General features: G+C 38.6%; 1 protein-coding gene across 1 annotated transcript; it reads right to left on the bottom strand.

The window, feature by feature from the left end:
- Positions 1-3,192: 3,192 nt before the first annotated feature.
- On the bottom strand, positions 3,193-15,220 carry LOC139739373 (mortality factor 4-like protein 1). The gene is made up of 11 exons (XM_071649992.1): positions 15,190-15,220; positions 14,034-14,080; positions 13,520-13,587; positions 12,405-12,494; positions 10,815-10,915; positions 9,704-9,843; positions 8,921-9,022; positions 7,255-7,346; positions 5,742-5,844; positions 4,622-4,691; positions 3,193-3,747 (listed from the first exon to the last, which is right to left on the bottom strand). Exons 1-11 carry the CDS (start codon positions 15,218-15,220, stop codon positions 3,578-3,580), a joined length of 1,014 nt encoding a protein of 337 aa, XP_071506093.1. The 3' UTR covers positions 3,193-3,577.
- Between the last annotated feature and the right edge of the window lie 10,173 nt (positions 15,221-25,393).

The raw sequence follows: 25,393 nt of genomic DNA, 5'->3' as shown, positions 1-25,393 counted from the left end.
GTAGATGCAATGCAACTGTGTAAAAACTGTTTGGCAATTTTATGTTGTACAGTGTGTAGTCATTCCAAGGTGTAAATGCAAGAAAAAACAAAACAAAACAAAACAAAGCCCAAACTGCTATCCAAATAACTTTGCTGTTCTCAAATGGTGGTACAATATTCATGCTCCTGAGGGATATGTAGTGTATGTGTGAACATGTGCAGGAGAGTGTGGATATAGTCGTACATGTTTTTCCACATACAGTTATATAAGTGAACATTTCATACCACTCAATTCTATCAAACAAAACACAACCTACCAAGTTCTAGGAAATATTTTCTGTGGAAATTATCATATTTTTATCGTTCAGTTGACATCAGATTTTCACTGCAAATCGAATATGAGAGTGTTTGGAATTAGTCACTGAATTTGCATGAAATCAGAATGAAATGTACAAAAACATAATTTGAGAAAGAAGCAGGAATGTTAATCTAAAATGTATTGCCAATTTAAAGGTTAGTTGTTAATTTAACAACTAAGAGGCTTTAAAAAATATCTGCTAACAGAAACGTATTTGTTATCCTGAACAAGGAGCTCAATTCAATAATAACTTTCATCATTTCAAGCTTATGAAATGAGAGAAAAAAAAAAGAATAGTAAAAATAAATGATAGATAACAAATGATTTTTAAAAAAATGATTAAAAAAAGCACAATTCCACAGAACGTGGTCCTGGGACTCGGTCAGTTCAAAAGATAATGATCAATATCACCAGTTATAACAATTTGCCATGCAGCACAAACAAGTTTAATTGTCCATGATTTGTATATCCTGGCTTTTTCCTACTCACAATACAGATACACATGTACAAGATTGTACAGCTGTACAACAAAAAACTGAATACAGACAAACTGACTTGGAGCAACAATTAAAAAAAGTAAAACAAAAATGCCAATATTGCTCAATAATAGTCATTCTGTACATTATCTACATCCAATACTGAGTCGAATATTGAGTCATTACATCAAACACAGAGCAGGAATTTTTGTCAGCATTTGAAAACTGCTAGAATGTGACTACAGCGTACATGTACAACTGTAATTTCATCATGCATTGTTGGAAATCCTTTGCAAAGCAGCATTCTGGGATCTGGATGCTGTTTGTCTTTTTTTTCCCTTTCTTTCTTTAGCAGCAAATCCTCCATTGCCATAGCAACAGGTACAAAGCACACAGCTGACTGATCATTGTCTGGCTGTTGTCATGGCAACTGCCAATTGTGAATTGCCACTGAAACACAGCCCACAACATACACAAGGGAAAGATTTAGAAGTCTGACACACAATATTGTACAGGATTAAAGTGTACAGACCTTCAAATAATGCCATTACTGAAATGTGGTTTACAAACATTAAACCAGCTCAAACAGTTTGGGGTCATACAGCTGCTTAGAATGCAAGTTCAATACATGATGAAATGAATGGAAATGCTGGACTGCTGATTTACAAAATAAAAACAAATGTTAAAATAGTATTTACACTCTTCATCAATCCTATCCACAGTTTTCTGCACAAGAAAGTTTATCATATTTATGATTACTCAATGAGCCTAAGAACATTGCAGTCGGAAAAGACCATTATGAGCAATGAAGTCCTTTCTACAACATGGGAGGTGCAACGTAAGTGGGGGTGCGGGTGGGGCTGAGTGAGGGTTCAATGTCAAGACTAAACATCTATACATAGATTGACCAGATTTGCAAAATTCACAATGAAATTTATCACAGATAAATACGTGTATAAAGATATTGACTGATTTTTCACCACCATAGGACTGTGGACAGCTGTACACCTGTTACACTAGACTGGTATGCAGTATTTTAAAGCAGAGTTGATTATGCAAGGAGCACACAATACATGTACATTAACAGTTTTAAACATACCCCCTCCCCCAACAAAAGAAGAAGAAAAATTGGATAGCGGATGTCACTTTTTCAGCAGTAACGGAGCCATCATAATAAATATGGTCACCACAAATCACCAGGTACCAAATGTCCAGGAATTACTTTATGCCCACATTTCTGCTGTGTGGTACATTTTTGACAAGACATTTTTCTTTCCTGCATATATCCTAGAGGGCTTAACAGATACAACTGATCCAGCCAAGTGTAACGTCACATTGCTTTAATATCGAGTAGGCTTTGATTTCATAAATTTGATGACTCTAATGGATATTGCTCACAAAAGAACATGCTGCCCATCATTTTCAGCACCCTGTATTCTTTGCTCATGATAAAAAGACTTTATTCGCAAAATGACATATTCTAGTAGAGAAAGTTTACTTCAGCATGATATTGAATTCACATTGACTGCTCACAAATTTCAGGGCAAGCAAAGTAATTTGAAATGGACATGCCATGTCATATACCAGATGCATGATGGGAATGAATGCTACTCCGTCTGTGAACTGAACACCCTTTGATTCTTAATCACAAACTATCGTCGATACTGAACTTGATACAAACATGTCTCATATTCCTGATATGCTAAGAAGTCAAAGTATGCGCTCTCACCATCTACAAATCATACAATTTGCAGAATAATGACATCTACGCAGCAATAATCCCACTATTACAAGTGGTACCTATTATTGACAACGCATAATCTATATTCATCCAAGCGCACACTCATACCACCGTCACCTTCAACTGTTGAGCATGACTGATGATTCAATGAAGTATTCGTGATGTGCAGCAAAGTCTGATAAATACAATACATGAGAGAAAACTTTGCAGTTATTCTACTTTTCTTGTATTCATCACACAAGCCACAAGCACATTAATTCCATGTGCTTTGAGATAATGCTACTAAAAATCACTTGTTGAGAAAATGTACAGTAATTTCACTTTGGTAAGAAATTACCACTAGCTTTTCTTACTCATGGTTTTCAGTTATACTGAGCAATGCAGAGCACTGCCAGGGGGAATGCTAATAAAATTGACAGTATGGGCTGGAAATGAGTTACCAAAAATATTTTGTCCCATTTTGTTTGATTATCTTTTTCCATTTTGTTTATTGTTTTTCCATTCTGTTCAGTTAAATCTGTTGTTGTTTTTTCCAACACAAGAAAATTTCAGCTACACCAAATTTCACCAAGTTTCTACTGGCATATTTTTTTTTTGTGATGACACCATTCCTCTAATAGATTCCATCATTCCAACACGGATCACATAACTTTTCTTGCCCCCTTGACAGTCATTGCTGCAGATCACATGGGACATAAAAAGCAGAAAATAACTTGTCAGGTGGTCAAGAAGGAGAGGGGCCATCATGAAGAGAGATGCTCATCCCACTTCAGCTTACATCTCCACTCTATTCACTGATAGCAACCATCTCACGCATCGGTCTTTTCAACAATGTCCACACATGGGAAGAAGATTCAAGGCTACGCATAAATTCGGTGGAGTGTCCAATGACGAGACTACAGTCACTAGCGCTGCGGAGGGTAGAGGGGTGAAAAACTCTTTATAAGTTCCTTGTCATCAGTACGTGTACGTCGTCATCAAATTGGCAAATTTAAGAATTCCAAGGGCCCACCAGCACATCTCACACGGCCTTCCGATGGTATTCTGGTGGGGCAGCCTCGTAGTCGCTGGGCTTGAAGAGGGTGGAGGCGTTCTTCTTCAGGTAGTTGAGAAAATCGTTGACGTGGGTCAAAAGGAGTTGCATACTCTTCTCGTCCACCGGTGTGAAAGCCAGCATCCCACCAAGTTTGACTACAGTGGCACGTAGGGAATGAAAAGAAGTCAAGATGATCATTCAAAGCTCAACGCTGGTCAGCATAGTAGGCCTACACTTTCACATTGAAATCCCTCTGTTTCCATTATTTCTCATCTTGACTGTTCCATGCTTCAAATCAGCTGGCCTAGAATATGTATACCTTCATTTTCATGTACATGTATAGTCAATCTTAGCGAGTCAAATCGAAAGGGACCACAATAAAAATACTCACATTAGCTTTGACTTACACAATAGAATCAACATTGCTTTTATCAATCTCGATTCAGTTCTCTGATTTAGCTAATACAATGTATTTCGACTTGTGTGAGGTCAAGACAGGCGAGGTTGTCTGTACCTCTCTTCCAATCCACTTTTATCCAGTGAATTGTTTTACTATTCTTACACAGCATGTCCTGACAATTGAAGTGACTGTTAGCTCCTCTTGTCCAGTATTCATCTTGACCCTCTGAACTTCAATACCAGCCAATGTAGCACAATATCACTTTTGATGTCCATCCCATCTAACCATTTTCATCTTGATACTTTGACCTTTGTCCTTGCAAGAAATTTCTTGAAATAGTAAATGATAATATGATAAAGCCAGCATTTCATCATCTAAGTTTTCACTTGGAAGTGTAGCAATGGTGGTTGAAAAGAAAAATCCACAGCTTGGTTTATATAAAGCACATTGCAAAGGGAACCCCAGCATTCACACTTTCCTGATCAATCATGTACACTAACTAATAAAAGTATAGACAGAAAGTGTGATCAGCTACATGACTACACTTATAACATTTTGCTGTTGGTGTCCAGAGCAGGTCTGCCAACATTCCCACATCCAAATCAGGGAGATTCCATCTAGCAACTCACCAAAGAGCCTCAAGAGATGGACAGCCCCGTACACCTTGGACATTGGCTCTTCTGACCGTGTGGCCAAAATCTATTGTTGGGGACAAGAAAAACAGTATGGCGAGACTTTTTATACATCATTGCCTCTGGTAGAACTTATGAGCATAATGTAGGCACTACTGCAAACACACATTACATGCATGTGCATGCTTGTTTACATATGTCACAAAAAGAAACTGCATGTGTGAACAATACCTGTGACAGGAATCTCTGGTACCTTTAGTACAGCACATCCATGATCTTCAAGACAATACTGTTAAAGTGGAAATTTTCGCACAACCAGGAACTAGCGCGAAAATAAAAGCACGCGAATATTTTTGCTTGCCATGTGTTCCCGTGCGTGATGTCTTGATTCCGCGGAATTAAAAACATGCGAAACTCTTCTCACCCTGCCAAGCGCGAAAAATTAGTCGCGCGAAAATATCCACTTTTACAGTAAAGTAGAATACCTGATAAGGTCTATCATCTCTGCAGTCCAGTTTTATCAAAACATAAAATTTAACTGAAATTCATCTATGATGAGTGAGTTACAATGCTTCATATTGCCAGCTGCTTAACAATGCTCTTGACAATGTAAATTCTACAAAACACATGACCTTCCTTCTTTTATTGGCAATTACATTATTAAAAAAAACAAAACAAAAACAAACACAAAAACCAAGTCTAATTCGAAAAAGCTGCTCTTTCAAGTCGGACAAGACAAAAATGTAAAGGTGCTTGCATTGCTATCTAATTATTGAAACTTATTATAGGAGTTGTCACATGAGGATACTCATTTTTGCTTTTTTTTTTCTTCTTTTTTTTTGTTAGGGGTGTAAAAGTGATGTAACATTCTAAGTGTCTTGCTACTCAATATTGTGTGAAATCAAATACAAGACACGGCTAGTATGCCATATAAAAAATAGGCTCCTCTCCTAAAAAACATAAGACACAAAGTTGACAGAGTTTTATTCGTATCTTGAGCACAATCATGCACTTTGTGTATGAAGTAAATCACATGCACAAACAGCACACACAAACACAAAATCACAAATGTCCCATGAACCATTTTATCAACAGTTAGCTTCATTGCGATACTCACGTCAGCGAACTGCGGTCGCTCAAATTTGTAGAGAAGCTGTGTGCCCAGCATGACGTTAAAATACTCTTTCAGCCCTTGAGTGATCTCCACAATGGTACTTTCTCTGTAAATGTAAAAGGGCAAACATGGGTGAGAGAGAGCCACCCCACGGGCATATCAGATGAAAAGGACTGCTGGGGTGGACAAGAACAAGCTGTGTATAGACTTGAACTTGGATACAGTCTATGCCAAATTTCTTTGCACTTTTCATGTCAGTTACTGTGAAAGTAAAATATGTCAAGGTGTAGACATTTTTATAAAGTTTATGCCTTCTGAAATACTGTAAAAGTGGAAATTTTCGCAGTGTGGAAATATTTGCGCATTTCATGCAACCAGATGCTAGCGGAAAAATAAAAGCACGCAAATATTTTTGCATGACATATGTTCCAATAGTTAATGTCCTGATTCCGCAGAATTAAGAACATGCGAAATCTATCTTACCTGGCCGAGCTCAAAAAATTACTCGCGTGAAAATATCCACTTTTACAGTACAACAAATACAAGAACACACATATTATTTCCTTAAAGCTTAAAACTTTGCAGTCTCATCAGCAAAACTGAATTGAAGTTACCCGTAATTGATGTTGGCCAAACATGAAATATCAATGGTGCAAAAGTTCCCACTTTTACTGTACTAAAATGTTATGCTGAAGGAGTCTTACATGTTACATTCATAGTCCCTCAGTTTCCTCTCCGGTGCTTTATCAGGCAAGGTTGTTTCAATAATGACCATGAGATTGTTTCACCTGCTTAGATACTGAGCATAATTCTGGTTTGCACAGATGAGACACAACAGAGGAATTTTCCAATTGCTGAGACCATACTATGCTTCTCCTTGACATAAGCATCACAATCTAAATCCCTTATAACACTAGTAGTTTACCAAGGAAGGGATCATACAACTCAAAATCTGCACTTGAGATATATTCCATGATTTGCATTCGAGAAGTATTCAATGATCTGTATTTGAGAAGTATTCCATGATCTGCATTCAAGAAGTATTCCATGATCTGCACTCAAAAAGTATTCCACAGTATTGCTCAAGTACAACTCAATGTTCCACTTGTAATCATTAAATTCATTGGCTAAGCCGTCATACAAAATGGAAATTTGAGTAAAAACGTGTAATAACAAAGTAAGGGTGTGACCACAGCATTCTCATATCTATAGGTTGAAATGTTTAAAGCTATGGTCACAAAGGTTCGTACAAACGATGCGTTCAAACAATTGTCATTGTTTGTATGAATTCTGGAGTTCGTACGGCCGCCTCACGAAGAGAGGGTTTCATACGAAGTTTTACAAAAAATCTTGGACAAGACCATCGACCACGCTATGAACTTATGAACGGTCTACAAACGCTGGTTTTGTACGGCCTTCTTAAGATCTTAGGAAGTTGTCTAAAAATCATTCCTACTGCGTTCGTAGCAGTTCTTAATGGTATTTGTGACTGAGTCATTAGAATGTTAATGCTTACTTGGCAGGAGTCATGTCCTTCTTGTTCTTCTTTTGCTTCACATAGTCCTCCAAGATCTGGTCTACTGTGGTCCTGGCTGGCAGGTGGACCAACTGTACAAGCAATAATCAGCATAAATGAACCAGAGATATATAACAGTATAACTTATGGCTTTTAAAACCTATAGACAAAAGCAAGAAAGTCATGAGAATCTTAACCCTAAAAGGGCTGGGGGGGGGGGGTGGCGGAATCCGCCCCCCCTCGACGTTTCGCGCTAAAATTCTGTAATGCGAGAAGGCCTCGTCGTGAGGCTTCTTGACTTTGTTTGTTCAAGTCTCGCGCAACTTTGAGACCAAATTTGCAACGTCCGCACATACTTTTGCAAAGCCATGCTCACTTTTGTAACGGAATGTTGCCCCAAAACGGGCACAATTTTGTGATTTTGTATACATTTCCTATGGAAAACAGTGCTCTGTCATGAAAGTCATAAAAACCTGATATTTTTACAATTAATCACTTTCATTGATTAATTTTGTGCTAATTATGGTAGAAAAGTGGTCAGTGACAATTTCCAATGAAAAAAAAGAAATAAAAACAAAAGTTGAAAAACAAAGAAATATAAAAGAAATTCTGAAAACAATAAAATACATAAGAATTGAAATGAGTTTTGGAAGTTTTTGTGATGTACACAGATTTACAGATCAAAAACTAGCCTCTCAATGCTTTTAATTAGGCTAAAATATGACCTTGAGCTTAATTTGCATAATTAATTAATTAAAATTAGAAATTGATAGTTTAAAAAAATCTTATGACACAATCTTGTAGATTATGACCTGGGTCTCACGCATGCGAAATTTCATCGCGATCGCACCACCGATGGCTGAGATCTCGCGGGGCCCGGCGGAATCCATCCCCCCCCCACCCCCCCCCCCCCCCCCCCCCCCCCACCCCGGTACTGAAAAATTACTTACTGACTGTATCACTATGCAACCACTCAGTAATTAGTGTGAAGCAAAAAAAGATTGTAATGATCACAAAAACTGCACAGGATTAGAGTCCTTTTGGCTCTCAGCATAAAGCAATGTGTATCACAGATCAAAGTCAAAAGAATATACACAAGATGGAAAATGAGACCCAAACAAGCAGATGATAAAGATGTCATCGACATAAATTATAAATGCTTTGCTAATGCTAATCAATATGCAGACTGGTCCAATAATAACCTCTTATAATTAGAATAATTTACCTCTAATCACGAATCCAAAGCGAAAGTTATTATGCAGAAAGTAACTTTTTTTTTTCCTGCATGCCATCACCACACTATGACAGGGTCATTTATGATTATGGCAAGTGCTGTCAGCTTTCACTCCCCAAAATAAGGTTTAGTCAGCTTGCTACGAAACATATCAACAGGAGAAAATAGCATGACTCCCAAATAGGAGAGACTTTTATATCCTTTTTTCATAACACTAATGAATATTTCTTTCTCTTTTCATCTATATTCATAGTGAATCATCTGAAAAACAAGGGAGGCAAGAAGGCAACTCTTTGCAACCTGTCTGCCTTGTGCAAATGGTTAGAGTGACTGAAACACTGTTAAAAAGGGGATTGCTGCTTCAATGATATGCCTACACTCTTTTTATGTGTTGATGATTGGTAAACTTATATCATAAACTTTGCAACTCACCATTTTCTGTCGAGTAATGGCATCCCAGTCATCAACCAGTATCGGTTTCAGCTCCTCGGGAATTTTCACTTTCACTTCTACTTTGTTCAAGAATGATTCCTCCTGATTTAGAAGACCAGAAAGAGAGCTTTGGGTTAATAGCATCATCAGTGGGGTAAATGGACCAGAAGCCAATCTGAAGAGCTGGCATGGTGCCAAATGTACAACCTTGAGAATGTAGCAATATGGCTATGCTTTAATATACACATGCTATGGGAGTCATTTACTTTTGGTCGCTCCATCGTTTGTCTGTTTAATGGTTTGTCATGCTGCTGCTATCACCGTAAGAAGGTATAACCAGACTGAAGAAAGATAATGTATGAAGCAAACATAGAAGAGCAAAATGAATTTCACTATGTAAAAAAACGACAAAACTTACTTAGAATATCACAGCGAGACAACGCATAATGCATCTTTTTCACAAGCAGTGTTTCTTGCTTATATGCAAACCACATGTTGACACATCATGATGACTTTTCCTTTAACCCTGAATACTTTCTCTCTGACATTGTGATCAGTTTGTTGATTAGTATAGGTGTAATAAAACTGTCCCTCCAAATAGGGATTACACTGTAGTCATTATTTACATCATGCAGGCTTATGTGTAGAACTGCCACACTAATATACTGTATATTTGAATGAGGGTATTCTACACTGAAAGGCAATGAAATGACTTGCAAGGTACACTGTAAGGACTAAAGGATTGACATTGGTGAACACAAGACCTGAAACAATTCCACTCACGCTCTCTACTGTGGCATCAGGCCTAGACCTCTTCTTCCTCTGAGTATCAGCTGCTGGGGCAGGGGCTGGGGTGACAGGTGCTGGGGGAGGCTCCTCAGGGACTGGTTGAGGGGAGGCAGCGGCTGAGGAAGGGGTGGATGCTGTGGAAAAAATGAGGATTGGTTGTTCTTGGTAGTGATTTATTGTGATTATCTCTTCAAAGAGAACAATGATCTTATAGTTCCAAAAGCTAGAACTGAAGCATGAAAAAAAAAAAATCATTCTCACACTATGCTACATGTCCTTGGAATCTGCTCCCCACCGAGATGTCCAAAATGCCACTTCCTTTCAAACATTCATATGAAGAGCATACATACTATTCTTAGAGCAGAAATGGGTCAACTCAATATCAATATATTGTTCCAGGTATCACCCTCTTTTTAGTAATACTGTAATATATTTTTCTATCACTCTTAACAAAGACTTTCTTACACTATTTACACACAGCATCACCTTGGTTTGTGCATTATTATGTACTAACTAAATGTCCTTGATTTGTTCCTCTGTGTATCTTGAATTAATTGTTATTTTGTTGCAGTACTCCAAAGAATAACAGTATACAGCTGTATGTACCACTGATGGGGCTACCCTGGGAAAAGAATACTGAATAAATGAATGAATTAATGAATGAATGAATAACATATAAATAGATAAATAAATGCATAAATGAATGAATAAATGAATAACTAACTAAAAACTAACTCCGTAGATAAACAAATAAATACATACATTAAAAAAAAAACAAAATAAAGTCTTTCCAACATATCAACAAATGCCAACTGTGGAGACTCCACTGATCTTTCAAGAGTTTATTGTATTGATATCTGGTACTTTTTTTTTTTTTTTTTTTGAAATGGGGGGGGGGGGGGGGGTGGGGGGAGGATATAGCAAGAGTCAAATGGCTTCTTCAGAAAGATGGGGAGGGGGTGCATATATGTATACATCACCCCCAAATCCAACTCTATTGTCAAATTTCCTTTTGTCAGTCTGATGGTAGCAACTTCAACCAAAGTATTCTGTTTTCCTTCTATTCTGTGTTTTAACCACTAGTATTCAAACCCAGATAGCTCACCTGATTCTGTAGCTTTGGTTCTCTTGGAAGCCTTTTCTGCTGCTGCTGGAGTCTTGGACTCTTTGTCTGGCTTCTTCTGGTTGCGGGCCTTCTTCTGTTTCCTGTTCACATCGATTAAAAACAACAACAACAAACACTAAAAGAACTGAGAGCAGCAGCCAAAAATGATGGCCTTAGGCATATCCTAGGGTCTAGGGCAATTACCCCCTGGGCAATTACCCCCTGGGCAATTACCGCAGGCCCTTCCCCTGGCCCTAATCCTACACCTAATCATGAACCTAAACTAGTATTCAGCCGGGGGGGGGGGGGGGGGGGGGGGGGTAATTGCCCTGATACGCATTAAACCCACTAGATACATCAAGAATGTCAATCTTTGTGTGTAGTAGACATGCATTTGTGACCTGCTACAACAAAAGGATCCTAAAGTCGCTGTTGGCCGAGCCGAGAAAATCGAGTTTGAAGTCACATCATCAAAATTGGTCAAAACAATCGGATTTCTGTTTTTGGCATAATTTTGTAGTCTAATGTTTTGTCCATCATCTGCCGAAATTTTGAAGCTAAATGATCAAAGGAAAGGCAAGAAATTAGCATTTTTCTGGGCCATGATTTTCCGACTTTCAATGTAAGAGAAACGTGTCCGAAGAGTTTGACTTAGCGCCGCAGCTATACTCCGCCCCTAGCAACGAGGGAGTGATCTTATTGGTCAGTGCGTGACATCCTGATTACCGATTGGTCCTGGCGCTAAGCTTGACTGAACACGGCGGAGGTCGCTAGGACTGTGCCTTCTATTGTCAAGCGGTGAAAACTGTCTCGCCTCCCCATGACCATGATAGCGTCGGAAGGACAACTTTGAAGGCGTTTTTCTCGAAACTCTGATTTCCTCAAACACTTGACATGCGCTGATAAAATCATCGATATCTCCGCAACCGAGTACTTTTATGAGTTGTGCTCTATATGAAATTAAAGTAGAAGAGTACGATAATAATATCATGCCATTTTCAAAACATTGTCCTCCCCTGACTTTCGGATTCTTCTGTTGTAGCGGGTCACATTCTTACAACTTATCTTTGCAGTGTCTTTGACACAGTAATTATAATCTCTTCACAGTGATTCACAGTGTGAACAAATAACAAAGGACATTTTACCAATGGGGTGGAGTGTTGTTGTAATAAGCTGAACACCTACATTAATCAACACCAGAGAATAATTTTCGAACTCAAATTTGATTAGCAATTTCAGCTGATGAACAATATTTCACATGGTATCCTGTACACTTCTATGGAAGAAAACTGGATACAAAAGTTAGTTTGTGTAGCAGTGGTGTAAAAATGCATAGCAAATTGCGATGCGATACCAGGAGAATCATTCCCTGAACACATCTTACGTACAGATTTTGTGGACTTCTAAAATTGACTGTATAGGGCACATCAATCTTTTACCATGGTAGTTGAAAAATAAAATGATTACACTTCTCTTTCAAATCTAAAAAGAAAGATATATCACATATGGGTGTTAAAAGACCTGCACTGTCTAGTGAGAGGTGTGGTGCATTATAGTTTTTAATTTCATAAGACTTTTCCTGTTACTTACACTTTCTGTGCAGCAAACAGCTCCTTCTGTTTTTGTAGATTGGCTTCGTTGAACTTTAGAGCCCTGCTCTCTGGTACCCACTCATCCCAGCTGAAGAGTACATTGAACAAAAGTGAAAGGTGATATTGAGTTTGACAGCCAATTCCTCCCTCAAATAAATATTACTTTATCATACTTACTATCTACGTTGTTGCCTCAACCAAGGAGGTTATGTTCTTGCTGTCATTGGTTTGTCTGTTTGTTATAAAATAACTCAAAAAGTTTAAAACAGATTTGAATGAAATTTACAGGGAAAGTTCATACGGACACAAGGAACCGATGATTTGGATCACCATCTGGACCCAGGATTTTCTCTTTTAATATTTTGAAGGATCCTTTATCATTGGCAGAAAGGGCTACCAAGGTAATACAAGCTGCACATATTTGAGGTGCACATTCACACACTTCGCATGTGCTCTTGGTGCAGCACGAAGCTAAGGTAGACTCACTAGAAAGGATTCTTTGCCATTAGGAAATAGGGCCATTTTCACCATTAAAATGAGGGGAATGAGCTCCACAAGAGGTCTGCAGTTTTTTAGTGCTTTTCTAGTTGTGTAATGAGATGCTTCTAAAATACTGTTTCAGCTTGTAACACATTATCAAAGCACATAACAGAAACAGACACAGTCAGGTGTTTGAATTCTTATTCTTTTTAACTTAAAATTTTCCCTTTTAAATTATGCAACTTCTCAACATTTATGTGGTATACCATAAATGACTCCTACAGTATATGTGTTATCGTTGCTTCTGCTCAATAAGTATCTGTTTTGACTTTTTGCTCAATATTGTGTACATAAGTTGTGTGGTGAAAGTAAATTTGTTCTATTCATGAGTTACACATAATAAATATTTGTTCATCTGAATGGTGGTAAACTTGGTTAGCATACTTTTGTTTTTCTCTAGAAAAATACACTAGAAATATCTGGTGCCATAAATCCAAGAGTATAAGAAAGACTGTGAGGTCATTTCTGAAACTGCAAGTGTAGATCATACTGTAACTTCTCTGTTCAACCCTTATGAAGTCTCTGTGTGTGGTTGATGGAAAAGTCCCAACAGTGTAATCATACTGTACTTACTTTTTATTCCAGCCATTGTAGTGTATGAAGTAGCGGATTGTCTTGTCCTTCACCTCTGACTTTACACACTACACAAGGGAGACAATGATGGGAAACAGTTGAGAACATTGCAGGGACAAACATTCACGTCACAATTTTATAACATACAGTTGAAGTGGACGCCATCTATTCTCTTCCATACTAGATACATTAAGTCCAGCATCTATGGATGTCATGCAGAGTTACACTTCTAGAAATAATACAGTTGTAGTCTATAGTTTGTTTATGCATCAGTACTACATGTAAGGCAAATGTGTATTTTGTCATGTTTGGCTACAATAATACTATGAATGAAATTAAGCATTCTCACTGATATTTAACAGAGTTCAATTGATTGTATCCCTCACCTTGATTTGTCTTTTATATACTGTATAAAAATATAAAAGCAAAAAAAAAAAAGAACAAAAAACTATGTAAAAAAGAATTGACTGCAATGCCTACAAAAAAAGGCTTAAAAGTTAGATGTGACACAGACCTTTGCTTCGTAGAGCAGAGGGCCATGGAAACAGAGAACTCGTTCACCTGTGCAAAAGGAGAGAGAGAAAGAGAGAGAGAGAAACAAAAAATTGCACTCGACTCAAGAATGAATCAACCACACACATAATGACCATGAAATAAAATGCAAGCAAAAACACAAAGAAAAAGTTCCAACTCTTCTGTAACATACTCAAGACACTGTAGATCTATGACTATGTTCCAGATTTTAAGGATACCCTGCTCTTATCTGGTGTTTTTCCCTTTTATTGTGATTTGTTTCTTCTTCTTCTGTGTTACTGTCCAACAACACTATAAAGAAGGGGGAGGCCAGGGGGCCAACCGGACAGGGGGTCTGTCTCCTACTATAGTAGGCCTACTATTACTAATCCTAGACCTCCACTCCTAGTCGTACATGCTGACATGAGCAGCAAGAACTACTGGGTACAGGCATGTGATGTATTAGTACTTATTCACTACCAAGTAACAGCTCCATGCAAAGTAATTCTAGACCCAGCAAAATGTTGACAGTGAGTTGAGTTCACGCTCGCGCTCGAGTTTTAAAGTAAATTGGCCCCTGCGCTTCATCATTGGAGTGTTAGACAGTGACAGTATCGTCGATGTCGAAGAAGATCTACAACAACAACAACAACAACGGTACCAATCAGGCACGCGGTGCCATTATTATATTTATGCAGGGCTCCACACTAACTTTTAAAAGTTCTATTTTTGGTGGCCCAGCGAAGCAATGGCAAAGGCAAACATCCGACCTTTTTTGGTGGCCCGACGTGCGTTTTTGTGGCCCCGGGCCACCGGGCCACCGTTAGTGTCGAGCCCTGTATTATGACAAGATACAAGAAGACTGCCGAACGTTCTGCGACTGGGTCGTAGATACCGCATGCGACGCGACTGACACCACTAGTCTTGGGAAACAAATCTACAACATCGATTTAACCATGTGGGACCACAATAAACCTGGGCACAAGCGAAAAAGGGCATAGGACGAAAATCAGGCTCACAAAACATTGTCAGAGACATCTTTCTCGTTCTAAAAATATATTGTGACGATATAGACGAAATGCTGAAACACAAAATTCCTACCAAAACATGAGTTAATTAGAATATGGCACACAAAGAAGAAAACAAGTTACACTAACCTTCGGCAAATTTCGTTCGAATCGGAGCCATCTTTTGCAAGCTGACCTTTCACCTTTTGTTGCGCCCATAGCCAGTTAGCCGCTGAGATCGAGACAGAGTGTAGAGCACAAATCAGGAACACATGCATCGAAAGCTTTGTAAGAGGAGGCGGGAAGCTTGAAAGCAGCTGCTGCCATCCACGTGTTGTAATCCAAACAGGATGCTGCAAACACTTCATCCTGCTCTAGTGAGCGATGTTGGCTTGAATTCTGTGTCAATAATTATTATTACTCCAAAAACGGGGAGTGAGAATTATTTCTGGTGCAACGTATCACGTTCTCACACTAATGAACTCTTCTATGAAAATAGATTTCTAAAAGTACAGGAAATATATCTTATGAATCTAGGATCCATTATGTACAGCTCGAAGGATTCTGAATTTCCACAGGTTATTTCGTCACTTTTTGTTATGAATGAACAAGTGCACAATTACTACACTCGGCAGTCTTCTTCTTACCACCTGCCATCCATTAGAACGAACTTTAAACACAATACACTTGCTTTCGCTGGACCAAAATATTTGAATTCTTCAATAGCCTATATTATTCTCTTCAACAAACCACAAGCCTCAAAACATTCAAATACAAATTGAAACTAAGTCTTCTGAGTAAATAATGTTACGATGTAACTAGTTTTTATAATCCTATACCAGATATCTGGACATTTTTACCCTATAAAGTAATCTTACATAAATGTTTACATGTTATATTATTCATGTGGAATTCCTATTCATTTTAATTCCACTGTTTATTTGTTCTCTTTCTTTCTTTCTTTTTCTCCGGCCCCCTCCCCCCCCCCTTTGGTTCTCACTTTATTACCTCATATTTCTCTCGTTCTCTCCCTCTCTTTCTCATTCATGTTTACCATACCTTTAAGATGTAATATGTACAAGTTATGTAAATATGTTTCAGGAGTCTGTATATATGTTATATTCTCATTTACTCTGTACATGATTATGAGCATTACTCGTCATGGTGACCTACAAATTTTACAAGCTATGCTTTTTCAATTTCCGTTTGTATAAGTACCCTATATTCTGTTAATTCATGCTGATATATTACCAGAGACTCCAACTCTCCCGTTTTCGACGGGAGATCTCCCACCGAAAACCCATTTTTGCAAAATCTCCCGTTCTCCCGTTTGAGATTTAATTTCTCCCGCCCTGGCTCAATGTCTCCCGTTGGAAAGGATTTCTTACTTATTGTTATCGTATGTTGCAAAAATACGCCTTAGATAGCACCAGAGAGCATCTATAACCCCAGGAACTTCGCCCTTCGCACACATAAACTTGGGTCTCCCGTTTGCTAGGGGTTTCAGGCGGGAGAATCTCCAGATCAGAAGGTGTTTGGGGTTGGAGTCTCTGTATTACTGTAGTATTATGTGTCAATATGTAAACATCAATGCAATATATGCAATGTAAATGTAAATGAAATGAAATAAATTCAATTCAATTCAATTCGACGAGCAGGTATGAGGAACACACCGGGTAAATGAAAAACGGAACAGACGTTCTTTTATTTGATTTGAAAATAAGATTGATATTGCGATGAACTACATGGGAGGGGGGATTGGTAGGGTTGAATAGGAGGAGGTGAGATGAGGGAATAAGGCCTACATTTTTGTTGATGCACTTAATCATTACATAGGCCTATAGGATGAGAGGGTGGAGGGAGAGGGGCTACTGCCAATTATGTAGTACAAGTGTAGGTATCATTTCTATTATAATCCTCTCAACAGTCTCCACCGGCTACACAAACTCTCCGAGTTTATCCTCTGTTGGAAGCTGCCACGTTGAAATCGGCAAGTCCATCATTGTCCACAAGGGTTATTTATACCTTAAAGGACAAGTTCACCTTTATAAACATAAGGATTGAGAGAATGTAGCAATATTAGTAGAACACATCATTGAAAGTTTGAGGAAAATCAGACAATCCGTTCAAAAGTTATGAATTTGTAAAATTTTTGTGCAGCAACCGCTGGATGAGAAGACTACTGCAGTGTATGAATAACTTGCGTACAACAATATAAGGACAATATAAAGAGAATTTCACAAAATTCCATCTTTTGAAAAAAGTACACATTCCCCTGACTCGTTACCGACAAATGTTATGGGCAATATTATTCCCCCTGCCTTTAGAAAGAGGCAAGTCAAGAGCTCTTTTATTATGCGAAAAAAGTGAAAATATGTTGAATTTTCTTTTACATTTTCTTTATACTGTTGTACGCATATGACTCACAAGCTGTAGTAGTCTCCTCATCCAGCGGTTCCAACACAAAAATTTTAAAAATTCATAACTTTTGCATCGATTGTCCAATTTTCCTCAAACTTTCACTGATGTGTTCTACTAATATTGTTGCATTCTCTCAATCCTTATGTTTATGAAGGTGAACTTGTCCTTTAATGTCCTCCAGAGGCTCCTGCCCATATTTTTCTTCGCACTCCACCAGCTTTTTAATCTCTGCTTCCTCTTCCTCATCCTATTTGCACTCTTTCGCTGCCGAGTCCATTTTGTTATCCTCCCCATCCTTCCCATCTATCTGTCTATCCTGTCTAATAGTCTTTATTTCAGACACCGCGCGGGTGCACGCTTGTGTCGTCTTCTCCGGTAATAGGTGCCGCAGCCATCTCCGGGTTTTCAGAGGTATACATCCCCCCCCCCCCCCATTTGCATCTTCTGGAAAACTGATTTGTTTCTTCATTTTTAACACATGTTCCCTTTCACACTGCACGCGAAGTGTTTTTATTCACCTCCATTCTACTGTTTCATCATCTTTTCTATCCCCTGCAACGATCACCTCTTCATTGCCATGAAGCCTGCTCAAGTTCTGCTCCACATCTGCCACTTCCTCGTTTGCGGATACTACATCCCTTGCAATGCTGCCTTTATATACAATGGGATGTGCATTTCTCCAACTCGTCTTTCTTCCCCAGGGCGAAAATCCAATTGAATATAGATCCTCCTCCTCCTCCTCCTCCTCCTCATCCTCCTCCTCCTCCTCATCATCATCATCATCATCAGCAGCAGCAGCATGCAGTGCAGCATCCTCAGTCCACTGCTCAGCCTCGTCCTCTATCGCGGTTGTTATCTCAGACTTCTCCTCTTTGTCTACCACACTATCCCCAGCCGTTTTCCCCTTCGTCAACAGTGGTCTATCTTGTTTTTTCCTCCCACATTCCACCTTTGTTTCAGCAACTTCTCCCTCAGTGGTCTCACCCTGATACTCTAGTACTCTTAAAGTTTCTCGAATGCCTTTAAGGATCTCTAATTCCATCAATGTTGCTGATGTTTTCGTCCGACATATCCTTACTTGGGATGTCATTCTCAGTGGAGGATCCAGAGGGGGCGCATCGGGCGCCCCTCATTTTTTTTTTTTAATTACGAGAGAAATATAGATTTAAAAAATAGTGTGTGTGTGGATCTAGTATCCGCAAACGAGGAAGTGGCAGATGTGGAGCAAAACTTGAGCAGGCTTCATGGCAATGAAGAGGTGATCGTTGCAGGGGATAGAAAAGATGATGAAACAGTCGAATGGAGGTGAACAAAATCCCCCCTTATCCCCCCTTAATTTTGTAAAGGCACCTCTCCTTTACGGAATTCCTGGATCCGCCCCTGATTCTGATATGCAAAGTCGATGACTTCATTACCACCGTCCTTCAAAAACTTCTTGACAGCGGGAATTACTCGAGTGGCTGAGGATAGAATATATGATGTCATATAATGAGAAAACATTCTCAAATAGTATTTCATTATAAGAATCCATTATATAGCCTGTAGACATTTACATTTTCTGTAACTATAGTGATTGTAGACTAGTATAGAGTGGGAGCAGCATATAGTAACAGTATCTCAGCGCTGCGGGTAGTAACGTACATGTATAGTGGTATAGGAAAGGCCGGTATCAGAATCATGAAAAGTGTAAAGAAGTGTCATGTTATAAGATCGTCATCCCATTATTACTAGAAGAGTATAATACACCAGAGTGAAGCTATGAAACATACGAAGTGCCGTCTGACAAAAATTAACCATAAAATTTGCATCAATCGTACAATTAAAAATGTGATTTACGGAAGAAGGTATAGTACTACAGGTGATAGCAGTGGTAGAATATTAAATTTGTTATTAGAGGGCGCGACGAAAAAAAAAATAACATGGAAATGCATTACACAATATTGGCTGAATTTAGTTTAACAAAAACCCACCCAAATTCTCCGTAAAATGACAATGCTCTTTACCTAACTTCGAAAGCTTATTTACGTTCGTCACTCATATTCAATTCAGCCATGATTAATTTACCGATACGTGTATAAGAAAAAAAAAAGAAGTGCTCAACTTGATCAACGTATAACAATATCGTCAAAGCGTGAGAGCTCAAAACCATCATAACATAGAATGCATGCCCTCATAAGTCATTGCTTGCATTCTAAGAAATGGAACAAAGTTCATGTAATTTTCTTTTTCCATTACAGTATCGCAGAATATAGCTTTAATCACAGTTCTTATGCGAGTAGCAGTAGCTAGGCTATACACACTATGGGCACGATATTAATGCCCTTTAAAATCTCACTTTCTTTCCATAACGACACGTTGTGATGTTATCGCTTTCAAAAATGCAAAACACTGACAAGAATTTGACAGAGGAGTTTTAGGCGAGCTCGCCCTTATAACCGCATTTTGTCTGACAGACATGCTAAACGCACAAATCAGATACTGATAGATTTAAAGACAAACAAACAAACAAACAAACAAACCACTTGCTTAAGATGTCGCATGAAAGAGCTGTTGGTTATTGTATATCCATCGTAAATACCCCATCATATACATCTTTCAATGTTTACAGCCCAATTTTGTGCAGTATATACCTAAATATACGCTCAGGGATCCATAATTATATTTCTCCCGCTCTCTCTCTCTCTCTACGACTGGAATTTCAAACCTTTTGACCTCTTACGCCCTTTGACCTTGCTGATATTGAATACAAATACTGGGACCAATATGGTGTTCGATGCAGAGGTATTTCAGGTTCAACTACAACTCACAGCGCATCATAATGGTCGCTGTTCAAGGCGCTATTAGAGTATGATATTTCTTTCCATAAGCCTGATAACGAGAATTTACTCCAAAGCTGGATGCCATGCATTCAGTGAAGTTTTAGGGAAATCGGGAAACTCGTTCAACAGTTACAAATCGTCAAAGTTTGGTTAAATCCATGTGCCGCCTTTATTGGAAAAGAAGACATAACAATTATAATTCGCAGGTTAGACCAACAATCAAATAAAGGAAACTTATAGAGCCGCAATAGATTCTAATGAAATAGCACCTGACTTTGCTTTCGGAAAGCAGGGAAATAACACACCATTAAAAATGTGCACTTTTTATAAAGTATAACTTTTGTAGAATATTCTTAATGCTTTAACACGAAAAGTTGCATGTATGTAATATTATAGATAGAAAAAAAACAGTTAATCTAAACTCTTGCAATTCAACGCTGCTTTTCCAAATTTCCTCAAAGTTGTCTGATGTATTCTTATATTTCTGCAGTAAGAAAGGTAACTAATGTGTTAACGTGTTACAAAACAAATTATATAATAATTATCGCCTATGATCACATCAAGGTTAGACGTCCGTGCTCTGTCTGTCTGCTTTAGTTTACTTCATCCATAATTCGAACGTGAGAGAGAGAAAAAAAGTTTGGTATGAGTTGGAAGTTGAAACATTCAAGGTATACACGGGATGATAACATAATGTTACGATTAAGAATGTTAAGCTTTAATAACATCAATGGATATTCAAACGCTGTATATGATTGATTGATAGCCACGTGATGTCGGAGTAGCGGCAACGCTTTTGTAGAGAGCTCCCGTTTATATTCCCAATTTTGGTGGAAATACGCCGTATTTGGATCATATTTCTTCACATTATGGATGTAAGGAGAAGGGATTATAATTTCCGCTCTCAGACAAGTGGAAAACCTAAGCAACCGTCATCAAATACGAGAAAGGAACCGTCAAATCTCAGTGGTTGTGTTACTCGAAATTCAAGCACACAGGGAGCTATGCAGACCAGCGGATCTACTTGTGGCGCCACGAGCAGCACCATGGGCGGAGCCTCGCCCGCCAACACTTCAGCTACGTCTACAACTAGCAATGCGTCCCTGTTTGAGTCCAGCGACCAGCCGGTCCCTACAGCAGCCGCGCCTCCTGAACTCCTCTCATTCATGAGGGAAATTAAGGACATGTTTCGCTCCTTCACGAGTCAGGTAAACACGAAACTTGACTCTGTAGTGAACGAAATAGCTTCGCTCAAGACTGACCTTGCATGCACGAAAAAGACGGTTTCTGACCTGGAAACGGGACTAACTGATGCTTCTGATCGGCTGTGCACAGTGGAGAGGGATACCCTTCCTCAGCTGCGTAGCTATATCGACAACAAAATCGAGGAATTGAATGAAAAACTTACCCTGAGCGAAATACATGACAGGAAGCAAAATCTCCTTGTCTATGGCGTACCACCTAAACAGAACGAAAACATTCATGAAGTTGTCACTGAAGTACTTACCAACTTCCTGAACATCTCCACAACGGAGGCCTCGTCGATACCCATCATCAATGCTCATCGCTTGCCCCCAGCTAATCGTGGACCCCATGACTCTGGACGCCAGCCACCGGCTCTCATCATAAGATTCGCACGCATGACGGATAGAGACCGGCTCTTGAACGCCTACGAGCATCGCCCCCGCCATCGCCGTGACCAAGGCCAGCAACCCCCTCCTCCTGGTAGTGACGCGTCTCCAGCCCCGAATCCCTTCAGTCGAGTCTCCATCCGTACTGATCTTCCGCCAAAGATGAAGCGCGAGAGAGGGAGACTGGCAGCAACGGCATACAACATCAGAAAAAACAATGACCTATCGACCAGGATAAAGGTAGTTGGAACCAAAGTCATCCTCCAAACCAGGAAAAGTGCACGAAATGGAGGGAACGCCGACCGTTGGACTGACTGGAAGGAATAACATGTGAGATTAGTATCATTCCAATTTGTTTTTCTCTTGGATATTACAGTCTGTCTCTAATGTGAATTGATGTTATTTTCGCTCCATTCATATTTTTTCTCTATCTCATACTTTAAACAGTACAATAAGTACTGCATGCAACTGTAGATGTTTGTTGCTTTTATTTTCCTGCCGAAGTAATTGGTGGTTCTGAATCTCTGTCTTAATTATCCGTTCTTATATTTTCACTTCAAACCAGTCGCCATGTGGCTTACCCCTAATTCCCCCCAAATTAAATGGTAAATTATATAGCAAATTACCCCTAAATAATATTGTGATTTATTGTTGAACTATACAGTAAATTATAATAAACACCACCTTTTGTATACAGTGACTCATCTTACAATCATGTTATTGTCTGTTACGAGATCAACTGAATTGTGAATTCAATACATTGCTGTTGTAAGCCTCACTCCAAAACTGTCACTAAAGTCACTGACGCGATACATAGCATGTCCTCCACATTCCTCCAATATCGCATGTTTTTGTCTGAAATCATCATGCTCAAATTTATAATTACCCCATGCAAAAAAAAAAATACTGAGTAGTGTATGTTATCTTCTCTTTTTTTAATCTGCCCATGAGTAACTAAATTTTGTGTTATGTTAACGATTTATTTTCATGCTATCAAAACCGATGTCTGCTATGCGTCCAGCTAAATCTACGATTTGTATGTATACATTTCTGTTGTGTATCTCCCTTGAAGAAGGATACTGAAGGCACTTGGGCAATTTACAGTAATTCAATTTCCCACATGATTCTTTTTATTCCAATTGCATACAGAGTGCATAGAACTCGTTCATACACTCTCCATTGATATCCACTTGTGTGTTTTCCTTAGATTGTTTCGTTTGCCTTATACTCATAATGTGTTTAACATACTCTTGCATTATAAGACGCTATGGAATCCAAATAACACGCATTCTTTGTACAGTTTTTAAGGGTCCATACCCCTCCATTGAAGGTCAAGGTGTGTTTTGAAACCTGTTCCACTCTCCCATTGGTATTTACACACTATAAGACGCATTTACTTTATGTATGTATACATGTGTACCCCCAATTGGATTCTAATTGTCTTTTTCCCAATACTCATAATGTCTTGAAGGTCAAGGTGTGTTTTGAAACCTGTTCCACTCCCCCACTGGTATTCACACACTATAAGACGCATTTATTTTATGTATGTATACATGTGTACCCCCAATTGGATTCTAATTGTCGTTTTCCCAATACTCTTAATGTCTTCAGTTGTATCCGTTTTCACAATGCCCATGTTTTTTTTTTCTCCAATCATTATACATTCGTTTCAACCCAAGTTAGAATACGACCAGAGGGTCATTACGTGTATGTTCTCCTTATTCATCCCTTACACCCCCCCCCCACCTAATCGAGGGCAGTCACCTCAACCACTTAGCCAGATCAGCTATAATTTCAATCTGCCTTTGGATCCGTCCTGTATACCTTCCCTGTTATGTAACATTGCGCGTGAACTGTTTTCACATTTTTTCTATATATACCTGTTATGTAACAGGACGCGTGAATTGTTTCGCACATGTTTCGTACCTTTTGTAAGCCAATGCCGGGTAAAACTTGACCGAGAAGGTCGTTTGTCTGCCTCAATTCCTCGCAAGTTCACCCACCTTGTAAAAACTGAATTGCATATGCATGTGTTTAAACAGTCTAGTATTTCACATGCCGTATTTTTTTTAACACATGCCTATGAAATATTTGTCTATCCCATCTCCGTCCTCTTCACCCTTCTCAACAAACACTTTGTTGTTTCATTTCTTTTTACTCTTTTTATGCATGAACGCCTATAATTTCCATCGTTTCACCCACCTTGTCAAACAATACAAATTACACATGCAAACAGTGCGTTTAAAAACTCCGGGAGGGTTGAATCGGGAGCGGAGGTGGGACATACAGTACATTCTTTTCTGAATATTAGGACCGGTTTATTCATGCATCCAAATATATGAACAGCGCTTTCCCTGAGATTTTGGAGTGAGCTGTTGTTGTTGTTGTTTTTGTTTCCTTCCCTTTTGTAAGTAAGGTATTCAGTTCTCATACAGCTGTTGCCCATGCGAAAGTTTTCAGTATTTCGTTGTCACCTTTTGTAAGCATGGCATCTAGTTCACATACAGCTATTGCCCCGTCTGCCCCTGCGAGGGCTGTCAGTATTATTATATTGTTCACTCATTTCAGCAGTTGTCCGACATTTGTAATGTCAGCATATTATTTTAGTCTGATTAGTTATGCCCCTTGTGTATAATGTAAAATGAATGTGAAACTTCCGGGCCTTGATAATATTATGATATTACATAATGATCCAAGATATGAAAGGGGTTTTATTTTCATTTTTATTTTAATGTTAACACGCATTTATTATCCATTTTTTATATTTTCATTCTATAAATCAATAATTATTTCCTATAAATAACGAATGATTTTTCCAAATTCGGGAGCTATCTTTATCTCCATGGCCGTTTAAAAGCTTTGCACTGGTTCTGTCAAAGTTCTTTTACAGGCTTTGACTATTTGTGTGTACGCTTTCTTCCTGTGTTGTTTATGTATTCTATGTGCTTTGATTATGTTGCCTAAAGTCTATGTTTTCGTGAATTTGCCTACTCGCTGTACTATCCGTGAACCCGGAATTGTCCGTGCATCTTTTGTGCCAAAAAATTTCATTCCTTTGCTAACTCGTCAGTTGACATGCCTTCATATACGTTATGCCTCTTTTTATGGCTAATCGACTTAATGTAGCATTTGATTCCCTAGATGATGATGAACTCTTTGATCTGTTTAGACGTTCCCCTTCGGAATTAAGTCGGAATAAGTCACAATCGTCTGCTTTTTTTGACGATCTTATTGTTAATAATGTAAACTCATCTTCAAAAGATATATATAATGATTTTGATTTTGAATATGACTCCCCTCAAATTTCTTCTAAATATGTAACTGTTGACCAGTTTAAAGATTATACAAAAAGTTTTTCACAAAGCATATTTTCTATGTTACATTTAAATATAAGGAGTATTAATAAACATTTTGATGAGTTGCAGATATTATTAGATAATCAAAATAAACAACAAATTTCAGTAATAGGTTTAACTGAAACAT

This window comes from Diadema antillarum, unplaced genomic scaffold (assembly GCF_040938485.1).
Source record: "Diadema antillarum isolate AM-2024a unplaced genomic scaffold, OU_Dant_1.0 seq00000798_RagTag, whole genome shotgun sequence".
NCBI lineage: Eukaryota > Metazoa > Echinodermata > Echinoidea > Diadematoida > Diadematidae > Diadema > Diadema antillarum.
Note: the sequence above shows the minus strand (reverse complement) of the source record. Positions and strands in the feature narration are given on the sequence as shown.

Excerpts from the sequence above, each read along its gene's own strand:
- LOC139739373 (XM_071649992.1), bottom strand. The coding sequence starts at position 15,220 with ATGGCTCCGATTCGAACGAAATTTGCCGAAG. Across the intron at positions 14,081-15,189 it reads TCGAACGAAATTTGCCGAAG|GTGAACGAGTTCTCTGTTTC; the intron begins GTTAGTGTAACT and ends CCTTTTGCACAG. Across the intron at positions 3,748-4,621 it reads CCATCTCTTGAGGCTCTTTG|TCAAACTTGGTGGGATGCTG; the intron begins GTGAGTTGCTAG and ends GTGCCACTGTAG.